The following is a 17,739-nucleotide window of genomic DNA, read 5'->3' on the forward strand; positions in this document are numbered from 1 at the left end:
CTGTCTGTCCTAGGCTGACAACACTGTTCCTTATTTATAATTTTATATTAAACATGCTCATTCATGAGAAAATTTGTGGTAAAGAAGCAAATGCACTCTTATTGCATCCTCTATCATTGGTCCTTTTCTGTTATTGAAGCAGATTCGTGTGAAGATAATTTAGAGAAAAAAGTTGTTGGGAGCTTTCTAATACAGTTTTCTTGTTGTTTTCCCTTGCTGAATACCGTAGTTTAGAGTTAATTAACTGTCTCCTAGTATTCCACATTCAACTAATGCTTCTGGCTCTCATTGGCGTTTTCCTATCTCAAGGACCTTGGCCTGTGTTCCTGTGTAATGCTGTTCATCTCTCATCTAGTAGCAGTAATAGAGAAAGTCTCTGTAATTTCAGCCTTCCAGAGTTCTGTTCTTGAAGTAGCTGCCAATAAAGAGGAGGAGGGGAACTAGGAGCATTTAATCTGGTTTTTCCCCTCTTAACCATGAATCATGTCTTGGTTGCTTACTCTCAATTGGAGACAAATGTGAGACAGAATTAAACAAGAAGAATGTAGCATGGAGAATTATAACATACTGGGATGACATTTTCAGACATCTGCTGATCAGTTAATTGTCAAGGGAGTGCATATTAGAATACTGTGCTAATGAGAAGAAGCTAATCAATACTTAAGTACTTTTTGGTGTTCATACTCATTCATTTTCCATTTTGGATTCTAATGATCACCAACATAGATACATTGGTTTACCCTACAGTGAATCAAAACTCAAGAACAAAATTGTAATATTTTGTAGCCTACCTGCCCTATAGCTCCACTTTTTTGTGCCTTTTTGGAAAAGTCCATATTCAAACTGGTTGCCATGTAACAGCTGTTGATACACTAGACTGCCATGTCTACAGTATGTGAAAATTTCATGTTACTGTGACGATTCTAGCTGGAGCTCCAAGACAAATAGGAACACTGAAATATTTTAAATTAGGTGTAATGGCTATTTAAATGTTTTACCTAAACAAATAGGTAATACTGTTTATAGATACATTTACAACATAACTTTACATACATTTGCCAAAAGGGCTTATTCACATCATATGATTTGAGCTATGTTGGTCAATGCAATCGCAGTGCATGGATTAGGCAAAAAGCCTTGTTCAATATAGTGTCTGTTCACACTAACATCTTGCATTGGTGGCAGACAAGATATGGTAGCAAGAGGTGGAAATATCCCCACGATAAGCAGGGAAATAACCTATTTTTTCACCAAGAGAGTTACTTTATATTGTGCTGTGCACAGCCACCACCTCTTAGTTTTCCAGTTGAGATTAGAAAATGTAAGTACGCACTGGAATGTTCTTGGGATGTTAGTTCCTGTCACATACCTGGTAGATGCTGAGCTGACAAGATGGCTTCCCTTAAACCTCCTGTTCAATACCCCCTGAAGTTGGTGAGGGGGTGTAGCAGGACGAGGAGGGGCAAGGGTGCCTGTGGTAGGTCCTGACACTATGGGCATTAATATGATAGTCTAAATATTGGTGGAATCTTGTGGATTCAGGACTGGAATATGTGCAGAATACTGTCATGCAGATGGAGCACAGAAACGTGATGCAGGAATCAAAGCTGTAGTCAAAGTGAGCCAGAGTCAGCAACAGCTGGGCAGAAGAGGCACCCCTTCAGAAGGCAGTAGCAGGGTCAAGAGCTAGGCCAGAGTTAATATCAGACAGGCAGAGAACAGTCAGAACATAAATCAAGGTCAGCAACAGGAGATCAGAATCAAGTGGAGTCAGGAGGAAAACAGGTTCTAAGCACAGGATAATCAGGATGCAGATCTCCTCACAAGTCACTGAAGCTAATGACCAGTCAGCAATTCCCTTTAGTTATGTTATGCTGAAAGAATGTGCCAGATATGCACGTTAGTCCACTCTAATGCACATGCGCAGTACCGAACACACGTGGATACACACTCAGCTCTGACTCTGTGTACTGGTCCACGAACTGCTTCATGCACATGTGTAGATCCTGGGGCATGGCCATGAACTTGATCTTCCTGGCTGTCGCCTCACACTGCCAAAGATGGCACTTCTTTTGCTGCCTTCAGCATTTGGCCACAGTTAGTCTTGCATATTGGCTCCATCTACCCCACTTGTCTGCCATGTTGTTTTTCCAAGTGTTTGTGGAGCTCTTAGATTAAGTGACTTGTATGGCTTTCTATGGCCTCAGTTCTTTCTGAGACATTGACCTGGAGCAAGCATGCAGCAAAGTTGTAGATAAGTAGAACTAATGATCTGCATAGTTGTTCTGGAAAGCCAGACAACTTGCATTTTGAAAAGGAGAGATCATCCTGGCTTATACGCACCCCTGCAGAAGCTGGCTACTTATCTTTTTATTTCTGCTAAACAGACCATAGCCCAGGCCTTGAAGACCCTGCACGTTACCTTTCAAGGGCTGAAGTCACATATAACTGCCTTGATGCTCCATGAGCAGATGTCTAGCATCGTGAATGACTCACATCCTAAATTTCTCAAAGTCTGGGAACCATGGATTTTCTATGAGTTTCTCTCGCTTCAACCAGCTTGTTCGGGCCTTCTCTGACTGCTTCCGACAGCGTATCTGAGTTCTTTTTTTCCACCTCCCTATTTCTCCTTCGTTCTCTAGACTCTGACTTTCCCTTACTCCCTTCTACTTTCTTCCTGTTTTTTTTCTTGTTCTTACAGATGCTATCCTTTGGGGTTGGTCTCAGGAGTTGGGCCACCCTGGGATGACACTGAGTAGGCCGCGGCATATGGCCTTTTATCCTTTTTTTTTCCCTCCTTTTTTCTTTCCATTTTGCATTAATTATCCTTCAATATCATCCAAATTGCATGAAGGTTTTTAACTACGATTGTTGTTTGTATTACTTTTGTATTTCTCTGTAATACCGGATCACGACCTATATGCTTGCTCCTGATTTCCTATGTTGTGTCATAAAATCAATAAATACATTGAAACAGAAAAGGAGAGATTAGCAATTGTAGCCCCCTTTTTCAATACAAGTTCCCCTTACTTGTTCATTGTCTGAATGCACATTTGCAGTTGTTTTTCCCCACTTTATGAAGTAACATTTGGTTATTCACCAAATCCGTTACCAAAGCAGAAGGTTAAGGATTTTTCCCCTAGGTAATTGACCTTCAATCCAATGCTTGCTAATTAAATAACATTCAGTGAGGTGTTTTGGTATTTAATGAAAGGGAATCTTTTGGCTGCTAAATTCCTCTTCAGCTAGAACCTCTTAAACTATATCTTCCATTGGAAATTCAGACTCATTATCTGAAAGTTACAAATCTCTAATGTAGACCTAAAAAAAGATTCCTTCTAAAACAAGCAGAGCAGGTGTGTAATTCTCTCAACCAATGGAAACCCACTATGGTAAAAAAAATTGTACTGGATAAAGAGAATGCCTTATAAGTCCATAAGCTCCATTGGCTAGGTCAGTAGAGAACTATCTTTGTTGCCTTCAAGAACATAGTGGGATTGAGTAGGGTATTAGAGGTGCAGCCCACTAATTTCTAAACTCATTAATTGGTTGTTAAAACGCATTTAGAAAAATATTGTGCTTCAAGCGTAATTTTCTGCGGTTTGGTCATTGATCTCATCTGAGGAGAGAATGTATTTGTTCTTTCATGATGGTCTATCCATCAAGTGCTCATAACAGCCCAGTCACCAACCACAAAATATGCAGCTACACTGTACCTTTTTGTTGGGCACAAATAGTTTTCTTTGCCACCTGGTGTGAAATAATGTATATGATCCGATTTACATTATAGTTGCATAAAGTGTTTCTCAATTTTAAGCAACAAGTGTAAATAATAACACTTGTGTTATAATCAAGTACCCAACACTGATGGTAGTTTTGGAATTAACATCAAATGTGGTCACTGCATTTGAAGATTACGAAAAGTTTTTTGGTGAAGTAAGGGTTCAAATCAATCCATGTTAAACTATAGCTTACCACCTTTACCCTGTTCTACAATGTAGTATTTGTCAGGCAGAAGCCTTCTTTTCTGTACAGAATAGTGGTGGATTTTCTATTGACTTTGTGATGAATCCGTAGTACAAACAGAATTGAGGGACTGAATTCATCTTCCTCTAGCGACATTCTCTTCATTGAGTTCTGCATGTTTTTTTTGGAGGTTTCCTGACCGAATTGGCACTATTGTGTAAGTGTGTGCACTTTTATGTCATATATGTCATAGAGCCATTAACTTTTCATCTCCTCTGGATCACAGACTGAGATGTATAGTTATTTCCACCCTCTGAAGTCCTGTGTTATATGTCAGGCTAATGTAATTGTAATGGTCTGTGGCTGCAGGGAAACAAAGGTAATGGTTTTCAGGTTTCTGTTTTGCAAACCTTTTTATCGAAAAAGGTGTTTTGATAGATTCTTATGTTTGAACAAAAGTTTAGTAAATAAAACCGCAATTTTAGAATGTTATTGTATATTTATACATAGTATATATGAATGTGTGTGCAGATATAGTTTTGTACACATTTTATATAGTGTTTTCTGTTCTGATCTGCATGCTCTTCTGGTCTACAGTTCATGTTTTCCTGTTCTGATCTGTCTGCAGGTTTGCTTTACAGCAAATCTCCACAAACACACATACTTACCTTTCTTTCTTTCATTCCCCCAACACTCCATTCAGCTATTTTTATGTCATTGCATGCTGGGAGCAGCTGAGCAGGGGGGTACTTGATTTTTGAAACCTAAAGTCTGACTTGTCTGCATCTGATGTTTTTTTCAAAGTTCTTGATCAGGATGGGCTTTGGCTACCTGGAATTAATGTTTTAATTACACTTACCCTTTATCTTTCCTGTTCCTAAAAATAGCTAAAATTTAGAATATACATATGCTCATATGCCATAAAACCAGAAAAGCTAACCTTGAAACAGAAATGAGCTCACTTATATTTCCAAGTGCAAAATAGAAAACATGCGGCAGCGGATCCAGTTGCTTGTCATGTGAACACACTGCAGAGAACCGGTTTAAAATGTGAACTTACTGACTGAAAACAGGCAAGGCCAGTATGGTGGGTTTGAGTGCTGTTAAGAAGTTGCTAATATTTTTTGACATATGGTGAGTCCATAGTATAGTACACTATAATTGTTTGGTAAAGTGACCAATATCAAAACACATTTTGCAGAGCCCTTGCATATATGGCGTATAACTACTAGGAAACCTGCAGCCTGCCTGTGTCCTCATTGGGAAATAAAATATCCATTGAATTCCCCTTCAGTCTGACAGCTCTGAAACACACAGGGGTGAGGGGAAATCTTACCATCAACAACATCTTAACATATGTGCTATCCCCTCTCTAAATTTAGTTCAAAATGTAAAAAAAAAAAAAAGTTTTGCCCGGGCAAAGCGTTTTATTGTATTGTACGGTCTCATCAAGGCTTTTCCCTTTTTAATAGGACTTTCTTGCTTGTAATATGAAAATTGTTTTTAGAACTTATTCTTCTGCCTAAACAGTTTTTCCCTCTTTGAGTTTGGTTGTGTTTGACAACTAATGATTATCATTGTATTATATGCTTATCCTGTGTGTGTCTCCTAAGCATACTGTGTAACTACAGGGCGCTCATTAGATTTTCTCCCCACTCTGCTGCGATATTACTGGTGTGGAATATGAGCTGGTCCTGGTACATTTGTCTATCATTATAATACACCTTGTAATTTATTTTGGTAATGTGCACTCAGGGCATTCAGGGACTCCCAGGGATACCCGGAGAAGTCGGATTTCAAGGTGACAAGGTGAGGATTTACATTATTTTCAGCACTTAAAGTCAAAAGCACAGTCTTCATTTCTCATTTTAAGTCAGTAATTGTTTATCGTACATCACGGGACACAGAGCAGCCATATTCATTACGATCTGGGTTATACGTCACCTATAGTTGAATGGACACTGGCAACCAATTAAGACAGGAAGTCCCCCTCTATATAACACCTCCCATACAGGAAGTACCTCAGTTTTTTCACCAGTGTCTTAAAGGTGATGGTCACGGTTGGAGAAGCTCTCCATGTTTTTATGTTTTTTTCAAAGAAGAAGAAAGAAGATTATGCTACAAAGTTACAAACCCCAATCAAGATCTTTGATCTAAAGGGATTAGCAATCAGACCCATCTGAGAGTAGAATACTAAAAGGATACTAAAAGGAGCCTCGGTAAAGGAGAAACAATGTTTTGCCTGTAATGTATCCTTCTTAGGCGCTGGACCCTGGGATCTGGATCCTTGGTAAAACCAACCCCACAGGCGTTCCGGCAGGGTGCACTACAGGTCCAAGGGAGTGGCCCCTAAAAAACAAGGGGACCCAGTCCTTGAAGGTCGACAAGTGACAGAAACCCACCGTGATGGGTGAAGATTGGATTCTTGTTATAAGCAGAATCCTGTGGCTGAATGGTAAGTTCACTTTAAAAATATTTTTTTATATATGTTTATGTACTGTTCCCTTCTGAGTTACAGATACCGAGTGCCATGTTTAGGTTTCCACCTGAGACAGTAGGTGTATCAGCTGTGACAAAGCGTACCTTGTTGCTTACATTCTGCTCTCACCCCCTGATGCTTGGCATGCAGGTTTTTTTCCTCTTTAGGCTCATTGCGCCCTCCTCTAAGTCCCCAGGCTTTTCCCTTGTATCCGCTTTTAGAGCAAATAGTTTATGCTGATTGGGACCATCCTGATAGGATTTTTGGTTCCTCCCTCCCAAATGGTTTTCTTTTTTGTATCCTATGGAGAAAAAGCTCACAAGAAAATGGAGTATTCCTACTGTGGATGCTGCCGTTTCTTCTGCTAACAAAAGCTTAACTTGTCCTGTGGATAATGCCCAGGTTTTTAAGGATCCAGCTGATAAAAAGTTGGAGTCTTTAGTAAAAGCTTCCTTTGCCATTGCAGGGTCTGCAATACCACAGGCAGTGGCAGCTATAGGAGTTTGTCAGTCTTTAAAAGACCGTATTAAACGAGTTTCCGTTGGCTCCTTCTCAAGGAGAGTCTGTGGAAGATTTGGCAGGTCTACCTCAAACTTTTTTTTGCAGTAGATACTCTTAAAGACTCAATTCAGCAGATACACGTGTGCTCTTTTGTCAGTACCTATGCGCAGAATCCTGTGGCTAAAAAGCTGATATGCGGTATTACCATGTAAAAACTTGCTGTATGACTTTCCCTTTCATGGGGAGCTCCTATTTGTAGATGATCTGGATATTTGGGGGGGGGGGGGGGAGAGAGTGCGTTGCTACCAGTTAAAAGGAAACGCAAATATCCTCCTTTTAAGGTTTCCAACACTCAGACTCCCAGTACTTTTATTCCCAGGCAGTTTTGACGGCCCCAGCCATCTATATCTAGAACCAAGCCTTCAGGTCAAGGGCAGAAGAAACCCTGGGCCCAAAGACCTACCAAGTCTAGCTCTAAATCTACCTTGTGAAGGGGCGCCCCCACTCAGTCGGTTGGGGGGGGGCTGCTATGGTTCTCAAGACAACTGGGGTATTTCCACTATCTCACAGGGGTACAAACTAGAACTTCAGGTGTTTCCTCATCCTCGGTTGTAAAGTCAAACATACCTACAGATCCTCTAAAGAGAAGATCTCTTTTTCTGGCTTTGGATCATTTAAGGTCTCAAAGAGTGATTACAGAAGTTCCGGACGACAAAAGATTTAAGGTTTTTTTTTTACTCAAACCTTATTGTAGTCCCCAAGCCAAATGGAGACTTGAGACCTATTCTGGATCTCAAAGCTCTGAACCAGTTTCTAAACATTCGCACTTGCAGACTGGAGTCAATTCGCTCAGTCATGGCTTCTCTGCAGGGAGGAGAATTTCTAGCATCCATAGACAGCAAGGATGCATACCTTCACGTGCCTATCTTTCAGGCCCATCAAAGGTTTTTACGCTTTGCAGTAGAAACCCGTCATTTTCAGTTTGTGGCTCTGCTCTTCAGGCTGGCCACAGCTCAACAAGTGTTCACAAAGATCCTAGCCCCAGTATTGGCTGCTGTAAGGTTTTAAGGGATAGCAGTGGTAGCATATCTAGACGATCTGTTACTTATAGACCGATTTGGCTTCGGCTCTAGGCCAGAATGTGTTCCAGGCAGTTTAGTTCTTAGAATATCTGGGTTGGATTCTGAACTTGGCAAAGTCAGCATTGCAGCCAGTCCAGCGTCTGGAATACCTGGGTTTCCTTGTGGACACAGTACATGCAATGATATTCTTGCCATCAAGAAAGGTCGTAGACCCGAAGGATCTGGTTTGGTCCATAAGAAGGAAAAAGTATCCTTCTGTGCGTCTTTGCATGAGGTTATTAGGGAAGATGGTGTCCTCTTTTGAAGCAGTTAGCTATGCTCAATTTAATGCCAGAACTTTACAGAACAACATTCGGTCAGCCTGGAGCAGAAAAATCCAGGCCTTAGATTGGTGCATGTCTCTGGTAAAGAGGGTACATCAGAGACTAAGTTGGTTGATAGCCAGGAATTTGGAAAGAAGGAAATCCTTTCTTTCAGTAGTCTGGAAGGTGGTGGTGGAGGAAGCCGCTGTCCAAAGAAAATGGTTTTTGGAAGGATCCTTCCCATCAATATCCTGGAAATCAGAGCAGTTTGTTAGGCATTAAAGTACTGGACGCCCAGACTTCGGGGTTACCCTGTCAGGGTACAATCCGACAATGCCAAGGCTGTGGCTTATATCAACCATCAGGGAGGCACCAAGAGTCAATCAGCCGAGAAGGAGGTGGATCTCATACTATCCTGGGCGGAAATATTTTGTTCCATGCCTGTTGGCAGTTTTCATTCTGCAAATAGAAAACTGGCAGGCAGACTTTCTTGATCTTCAGCAGAGTTTCCGGGGGAATGGTCCTTACACCCCGAGATCTTTGCATTGATCTGCCAACGCTGGGGGGTCCCGGATGTAGATCGGTTGGCATCCAGGTTCAACAACAAGTTAAAGTTTTTATCCAGGACCAGGGATCCACTCAGTCGGAGTGGATGTATTGATGACTCCTTGGGAGGAGTTTTCCCCGATCTATGCCTTTCCTCTGGTTCAGCTGCTGCCGCGTCTTCTATGCAGGTTCCAGATGAAGGGGAAATCCGTAATCCTGGTGGCTCCAGCGTGGCCCAGGAGGTTTTGGTACACACAAGTTCAAAAGTTGGCAGTGGTAAGGCCTTGGGTTCTTCAACTGTGTCTGGACCTGCTCTCTCAGGGTCTGATATTCCACCATTTTATAGTCTCTACATTTGACGGCTTGGCTATTGAAGCCTGAATCTTGAAGGAATGAAATATATCTGGCCCTGCAGTCTCTACTCTGATAAACGCTAGAAAACCAGTCTCTAGCGGCATTTATTACAGAGTCTGGAAGTCTTCCATTTCCTGGTGTGAGGCCAGGAAATGGCATCCCCATAAATATATCAGCGATAGAATTCTAGCTTCCTTGCAAGTAGGGGTAGATATGAAGTTAGCCTTAAGCCCCGTACACACGATCAGATTATCGAACGGTCTGTCGTCCATTTTTGTGGCATGCTAGTCTGATGTGGAAAGTGAAGAGGTTATTTTTATACGAATTTTCCCGTACGACAGAATTCTACTTCAGAAGTGATGTCATGTGCTGGACTGTTTTGTATGTGTTCTTTCATCTCTGAGCATGCCTAGTCTTGCTCTTAAGATTTTATTCCATCGAAATCTTTCTAATGAGACGAAAATCTGACGTTGTTTTGACGGACGACAAAAATTATATAGCCTGCACATCAGGGTTTTGTCGGCTGAAAAGTCTGAGTCGATTGTCGAAAGCACCATACTAACAATCCGAAGATCAGTCGTCGGACGAAATTTCCCATCAGATTTTCTTATCGTGTGTAGGGGCCTTTAGGCTCTATTAAGGATTTATATTTCAGCCTTATTGGGTTTTTTTTCCAGAGACCAATCGCTTCGCATTCCTTAGTTCGAACCTTCGTTCAAGGGGTGCTACATATCCTTCCGCCAGTGAGGCCACCCTTGTGTGGCCTCGGGGTCTGAATTTAGTGCTAGCAGTTTTACAGAAACAGCCTTTTTCGCCCATACAGCATATTCCTCTGGTTCTTTTGACCAGAAAGTTAGTCTTTTTGGTTGTAGTAACTTCAGCCAGAAGGGTATCCAAATTGGCGGCTCTCTCTTTATGTCCACACCCAGGTCTTTTGGCCAAGGTGGTGTCCGCTTTTCATTTAAATCAGGACAGGAAAATATACTGCCTTTCTTCTTTACAAATCCTCAAACAGCAGAGGAAAGGTTGTTACATTCTCTCGATGTAGTACGTGCATTCAAGATTTATTGAGGTCAGCTCAGATTCGAAAGACCGACCTTTTGTTCATGCTGGCAAAAGGGCCTAGGAAAGGGCAGGCATCATCTAAGTCTACAATTTCTTAATGGATTTGCCAGTTTATTATCCAGGCATATGGTTAAAAAGGAAAGGTTCCACCTTTACCGGTAAAGGCATATTCTACCAGAAGAATAGGTACCTCTTGGGCAGTTCGCCATCACGCTTCTATGGCTCAGAATTGCAATGCCGCTACTTGTTCTTCGGTTCATACATTCACAAGATTCTATCAAGTGGATGTTGGGACCCAGGAGTCTGTATTTGGCCGCAGTGTTCTGCAGGCAGATATGTAGAACATTTGCGGTCCAGGATAGTTATGAATATGGCTGCTCTGGGTCCCGTGATGTACGATAAATATGGATTTTTCCTACAACTTACCTGAAAAATCAATTTCTTGGAGTACATCACGGGACACCGAGGTCTGGGATGTTTATAGCTTGCTACAAAACAGGCACTTCCTGTATGTGAGGCGTTATATAGAGAGCTTCCTGTCTTAATTGGTTGCCATTCACCTATAGGTGGCGTATAACCCAGATAGTAATGAATATGGCTCCTCTGTGTCCCGTGATCTACTCAAAGAAATGGATTTTACAGGTAAGTTGTAGGAAAAATCCACATTTTTCATTATCATGAAGAGCAGTTTTTGGGATTAAATTCATTGAAGTTTTATTGAAGACCTTTTTCAAGTCTGTTTTCTTACAATGTTTTCAGGATTTGGATGCAAAATAGTCAACTGTAGTTGTGTGTTAAATAATTATATTCATCTTTTTATTTTTTCTCATTTTCTAATATGCAGCAGTCCCACCAATAACCAGCCACTGATAACATGGTTGGCAGTATTGTGAAATAGTAATAAAATAGTTAAAACCTATCTAAGGCCATTTTTTGTTTTCATTTTGGTTTGTAGGAATGGTGTAAAACCCTTTTTTTTTATTTTTTACAATCTGTGTCCCATTGATGAGATTTCCCATGACTTTCTGCATTGTCAACGCAACAGTAATTCAAAGAAAATCTCTCAAAGCTGTGGGAAGTGCCCTGTCAGACAGTTCTCACTGGAATAACCGCCCCTTTTGCAAGATTTCTCCTCTACCCCTGTTCTGGTGACTCGAAATTCTTGATTTCCGGGGTGGATTGCTTTTTGGAGCCGGTTGACAGGTGGCTCGAAGGCACCTCCTTTTTTTTTTTTTTCTTTTTTTAAAATCCTGCCAAACTGCATCGCAACAGTGTGAAGGAGGTGTGGTTGTTGCATGGTCCAATTTACTTGAATGAAGCACGTTTGGTAGCGAAACCAGCTACCAAAAGCAACATGCTGTATAGAATTTGCCATAACAGAACCACATCAGTGTGTACAGACATTTCCGCTAGAAATGTTAATTTGCCAGTGGGCTTTCTAGGGGGAAGGAATTTGGTCAGGGGTAGTAAAAATGTGCATCAGTCACCTGTTGTAGGCGCCTGTGGGAATGAGGCCTTTCAAACTTTTTGTGCAATACAGAGACATACACCAATTCATGTCAGGACATATTTTCACTGAATCTGTTTTTTTTTTATTGGTTAAATTGTCAGGTTATACACTGTACAACTCCTCTGATTTCTGTCTAATAGGGCAGCCAGGGTCTACCAGGCCCACCCGGACCTCGTGGGAAGACAGGACCTGTGGTAAGATCTGTTTTACTAATCAGCAGAGGTTAAATATTGTCCTTATATTACCTTTGTTTTTTTCTGTCTTCATTTTAATACAGTCCACATTATTGCATTGCGAAATTCTCCACTAGGCTTCCATTGTTGGCGCAGTGTTAAATATAAACCACTGAACTTCGTGTAATTTTTTCCGACGTCTTGTTAGAATAAACATTGCAAAACAGAGTAAGAAATCTTCATTAAGCTGATGCTGTTGAGGCATACGTCCGCTATAAATACACCATAATAGCCACTTTTTGTTCTATGATTTGCTTAGACGTACTGTGTATAAGGCACTTAGATTTTTGGCAGATGCAGATTTGACTGTTGTAGTTTTGCATTTGGCCTTTTAGATGGCGCTGTTACATGCTTGTTATATGCTACTGAGAGACACATTACCAATGCCCAAAAGACCATGGTGAAAGTAGCATGGCCTGCTGAAATATTTCTGAATTTGAAAGGCTAAAGATGCCTAATCTTGGTTTGGAATGACCAAGTGAATGTTTTGCTTCATCTGGAGTGTCTAAAGAGTATAGTATAGCTTAACAGTAGTTGTGGTCATCTGCACTGGTCTATGCACACTAAAAATCCCATAGTCCGTAATCCCATCCCATAGTCCATTTTGGGAATGAGCAACAGAGGGTGGCTATGTTCCTGCATACTGTGGAACCATGTAAAACGAGCATAGCCGCCCTCTAACAGGAAATCGGATTACAGCATAAAAAAAAAAGAGGAGCCTAAAAACAATAAAAAGGTACTTTCTTTTTGAGTTAGGAATATATAGTTTAATAGAATGTTCTTTTTCCAAATTAAAGTTTACCAATCACTTTATCTATTACTTTTGTACACAACTTGACATTTTTCTTTTAAGCACATATCTTTTTTCATTTACAGGGTAAACCAGGGGATAAAGGTTTGGTCGGCTTACCGGGTCCACCAGGTCCGGAGGTATGTTGTTTGCTATGTGACTTCGTTTTCGGAGAAAGGGTTAGAACCCCTGTCAGTTGTTGTGTGGCCAATGGGGGTATTTTCTCTCACTTCCTGACAAAGGTTTTAATCCTTCCCCAGTGTAAGCAACATATTTAAAGAGTTCAACTTCATGACCCCTATAGGTCCCTCAGTGATAACAGCTGTTATAGGTATTGGCTCAGCTGCATACTGTAAATAAATCACCTGTGCAAAATTTGATAGCTGGCTAATGCCTTGTACACATGATCAGATAACCGCATGAAAAAAAAACGCTTTTGAATTGATCACACTTTAGCCTGATCATTCGTACACCGCTTTCGACAGCCGATCACAACATTTCGTCCTACAAAATCGGGAAGGGACAAACATGAAAACTTTTGTCATACGATAGCCTAGCAAACGACAATCGTTTAATCAGTACATTATGCGTTCGCTAAAAATCGATAGACAAAAACCACGAATGATCAGAAACACAAAAATGACCTGGAAAAAGCCTGGCTGCCATTGTTTTTGTTTTGCACTATCAGATACGTAGCTAAGCAACCAGGAGCTTTTCCAGAATTCTACGGAAAAGAAAATCATATGTTTAGTATGCATTGTTTAATTTCGATACTAGTATCGTGCAACAAAATGCGAACGATAAGTCGTCCGATTATCTGATTGTGTGTACAAGGCACAGGGATTGATTGGGCACATGTCATTAGACTATAAGAAGTGAGAAGGGCTGGAAAATAAGCAGTGAAAAGGATTATTTATTTCAGTATGGATTAGATGCCAGGAGAATCCTAAGCAGAACAGCAACTTCGGTGTAGGAAGAATTGCAAGAGAACATCACCAATATCATTGGGAAGAGCACATATGTACTGTAAGGTTAAACTTAAACTGAAAGAGCTGTAACTCCTAATTATAAATGTAGAATGAAAGGGAGGGTGGGCATGTCTATCCTCATATGCTGGGTGAGAGAAGTAAGAATATATGCACTAACAGTAGTTGACTGCATATAACTGCCTATCAGTCATATGCAGTCAACCACTGCTAGTGCATATATTCTTCTTACTAAACACATTTTAAAGTTTGTAGTTGTAGAGCATTTTAGTTACCTAAATAAATATAACCTGCTAAATATACAAATGAGCTGATTTTCTAAGTGAGACTCCTAGGATAATTTGGTATGTGTGCTCACCTTTCTTAGATATTGCCAGTAATAAGACATTGCAGGCACCCCTTACAATTTTCAACTTTACCAGCAAAAAGGGTCCTTTATTGTACAAAAAAAGAGATCCAACATGCAACTGAGTAATCCAAATTACGCGTAAGGCAAATCAGTAGCGCAATCTGACAATCCAGAATCATAAATTAAATTCTATAAAGTAGTTATTAAATACAGTTCTTAAAGAGTAGTCCATTAACAAACTTGAAGACACATGTGAGTAGCATAATCCGAAAGAGACCGTGGTAACCCGATGTGAAATTACAGGAACACCTCACACGCCAACACTGATGTGTAATCACACTCCTGATAAATTAACCACTCACCAGAACAAAATTCCTTTCCACTCTCATGGAAAAGGACAAGATAACCAAAATGGTTTGTCCCGATCACCTAGATGGTTGATGTGCGACTCTCACTGTCTCCTCCTCCCCGACATGTTACAGTGCGGACTTATGCAAAAAGGAATAACCTCCACTAGTGTAATACCGTTTTATGACATCACATATATTAAAACTCCAATAATTACACTCCCATAGTCCAATAATAAAATTGCATAAATTACACTGCTGAGCATCTCCTGCAGATCTTACCCTCTCCACGCTGGTGAATAGATTGCTCGGAGACACCGGTTGGTCACGATCAGCGGTTTCCGGATGCCATGTAGTCCCGGCCTGATGCGTGTCGTCATTTCTGACTTCGTCACAGGGGGGGGATCTGAAATGACAAAATGCGTCAACGTGGCCAGGGGATCTTGCTATTGGGGAGTAAGGATGAGCTAAGGCGAGTTTTGACCAATCCCAACAGGAAAACTGTCAAATTATAACAGGCTGCAAGCCCAATCACAGCTGTGGAATTCCCTACCTTGCAACCACATGTAACTAAGGATGGGGACGCTGGTGACCAAATGTTCAATTACCACGTGGCCATATTTGGTCAAAAATGTCACCAGTATCCCTGCTCTGCAGCCGCATGTAACAATTCTACTGCCACAGCTGATTGGGCTGGCAGCCAGGTATGTTACATTTTCCTGCAGGTTTGGGCCAAACCTTGTTGAACCCCAGTCTTATCACGGTGCAACAACTTGAACAATCAATGCAGCTCAATTAAGGAAACCAGCTAGTGCCCGAAACATCAGTCCTGCTTCTTTTGACCATGCTCCTTTTGAAGTAAACTGCCTTCAATGATACTGGAGTGCTTGCTTTTCGTAAGTGAAAGTAGGAACTGGCCAAATTTCCATCCATGTATGGGTAGGCTGGCTGTACTTATTGACTTCTATAAATTTATGTACAATCAGCTATAGCCGGCAACACTCATTAGTGTATTCTGAAGGCAGGGAAGTCTCCCCACCATCAGAACACAATAGCTCAGTGGGAGTGATTCCTCTATCCACCTCAAATTAATTCAACACACTGGTTGAGCAAAAAAAAAAATGTCATGTATGGGCTGACGAAAGTCCTAGGACAATTTGTATATAAATTCTCAGAGCATGTAAATTTTGTTTGCTTCTAACAATTGGTTTTGGAATGAATTAACTTTTACCGAATGAAGACCACATACACTGTTAGAAATGGGATAATTTGGAAAAAAAAATAATTCCATCCTGCTCCTTCTAGTTTTCTCTTTCATTCATCGACTGACACAGTGCTCTATAAATCATAACTTCTGGCTTTTATTGCCTCCTCCAGGAGTAGGACAAGGCAGAACAAAAAACACCTGGCTACACCCATGGGCGGTCCTCAGCTTGGTATATAACCCCCCTCTCTGCTCTAGGTAATACGTTTAAAACTGTCTAGTCAGAAGTAAGGACCTAGGCTCCCGGCTATGATCTCTGGTCCTAGGCAATTTTTTCTCCTTCCCTACATCTTTTTTGTTTTTTCTCTCGGGAGATCTACAACTGCCGGCGACAGGCTGGATAATCTAGATTCAGTGGTCCCCCCAGCCCAGCCAGCAAGCGTGTGCAGACCGCAGCTACGCGCTATGTTGGCCACAACATAGCCTCAAGGACAGAGGCTGGCCCGCAAGTTAAACTTCTCGAGGGGGTCGCATACGACCGGGCTTGGGTCTGACACGCAGCGGTCCCTTGGCCGACAGCTCCCCTACTTGGTTGGCAAGGATTCGGTCTGGAGTGTTACCTGCACCATGGAAGGGTAAGTACAGTCCCCCCTCTCCCCTTTTGGTGTTTTTTTTGGGGTGGACGCAGGTAATCACAAGGGACGGTCGGACCTGCCTGCAGGTTCCCTCCTCCCATCCTTAAAATTCCTTAGTGAGCTGGGCTTCCTCCACTCCCTTTCCCCCGGTCTAGACCTGGAGTCTGGTGGGGGTTCCAGGGCAGAGATTGCAGCAGAGATCCCTGGGTCTGCCCTTGTTATTCCCACTCTCTAAGGGTCCTGGGATAGTGTGTCTCGCCCTGGTAGTCTGAAGGGGTCCCAGTGTAGGAGACCACTATTTGCAGTGTGGGTATAGTGCAGTGGGTCCCTGTGCAGAGACTGGTGGGGAGTCTACCCTAACGCCTGTTCTACCTTCAGGTGGGGGTCCCCTTGCAGAGGGTGCAGCGTTGAAGAAGGCATAGGGAAGATCCTGGCAGCATGCTGCAGCTGATGATGGCCATTTTCCCTTAGTCTGGCTGGTCTCCGGTTGGTGGCCATGTTTGTGTAGCCAGATGATGTCACTGGGGCCATTTTCCCTTAGTCTGGGCGACGCTCGAAACAACCGATGCCTCGTGCGGATGCTTAAGCTCCTTCTCTTCCTGTGCCTGGGACATATGAACAGGGATGGCGTCCATGCTGATAATCCTAGGTGGAAGTGGCGTATAGGCAAAGGCCCAGGAGGAAGTGTCCCCGCCTTCCTCTGCTCAGTCTGTCTCATCTGATTCTGAGCCTGATGCTGCCATGGACGCAGCCCGTCCAGGGGGGCTTAATATTACACCCCCAGATCCATCCGATTGTGAGGATGATTCCTCCATGGCCGCAGCAGTGAATGGGAAATGTGATAGTAGAGGCACTTATCACTGCAGTGCGTGAGACTCTAAAAATGGAGGATGCGGCTGATGTAGCCGCAGATGTGGCTGTGTCATTTGGTATGCATAAGTCACCTCGTACTCCAAAGGCGTTTACTTATGTGCCTTATTTTGACTGGTTTTCCTGTAAGGAATGGGAATAACCAAAATTACCGTTTGTGGTCCTGCTTTACAGTCACTGGTTTTAATGTCTTAGCTATTGAAAGCCAGTTACTGAGGTATAGAGGTTTGTCTGGATCAGTGATCCTTACTATAGTGAAGCCAAGGAAGTTGTCTTCCAGCAATATATACCATCATACGTGGAAAGCATACATTTCTTGGTGTGAGTAGATTGGCACTCATCCTCGATTCTTTTCTGTGGCTCAGATCTCAACCTTTCTTCAACGGGGTGTTGATAAGAAGTTGGCCTTGAGTACCATCAAGGACCAGGTGTCTGCCTGGGCAATCTTCTTCCAGCGACCCCTATCCACGCACTCTTTAGTTCATACCTTCATTCAAGGGGTTCGACATGTGGCTCCACC

General features: G+C 42.1%; 1 protein-coding gene across 1 annotated transcript in view; it reads left to right on the plus strand.

Moving 5' to 3' along the window:
• The window catches only part of COL27A1 (collagen type XXVII alpha 1 chain), a 582,809-nt gene that overhangs the window by 284,251 nt on the left and 280,819 nt on the right, over window positions 1-17,739 (plus strand). Inside the window, exons 17-19 of the mRNA XM_082264626.1 lie at window positions 5,722-5,775; window positions 11,946-11,999; window positions 12,915-12,968. Of these exons, the coding sequence (XP_082120752.1) occupies window positions 5,722-5,775; window positions 11,946-11,999; window positions 12,915-12,968 (162 nt within the window). The remainder of the gene's footprint in view (window positions 1-5,721; window positions 5,776-11,945; window positions 12,000-12,914; window positions 12,969-17,739) is intronic.

The sequence above is a fragment of the Pelophylax lessonae genome (genome assembly GCF_965119305.1).
Source record: "Pelophylax lessonae genome assembly, chromosome: 7".
Taxonomy (NCBI): Eukaryota; Metazoa; Chordata; class Amphibia; order Anura; family Ranidae; genus Pelophylax; species Pelophylax lessonae.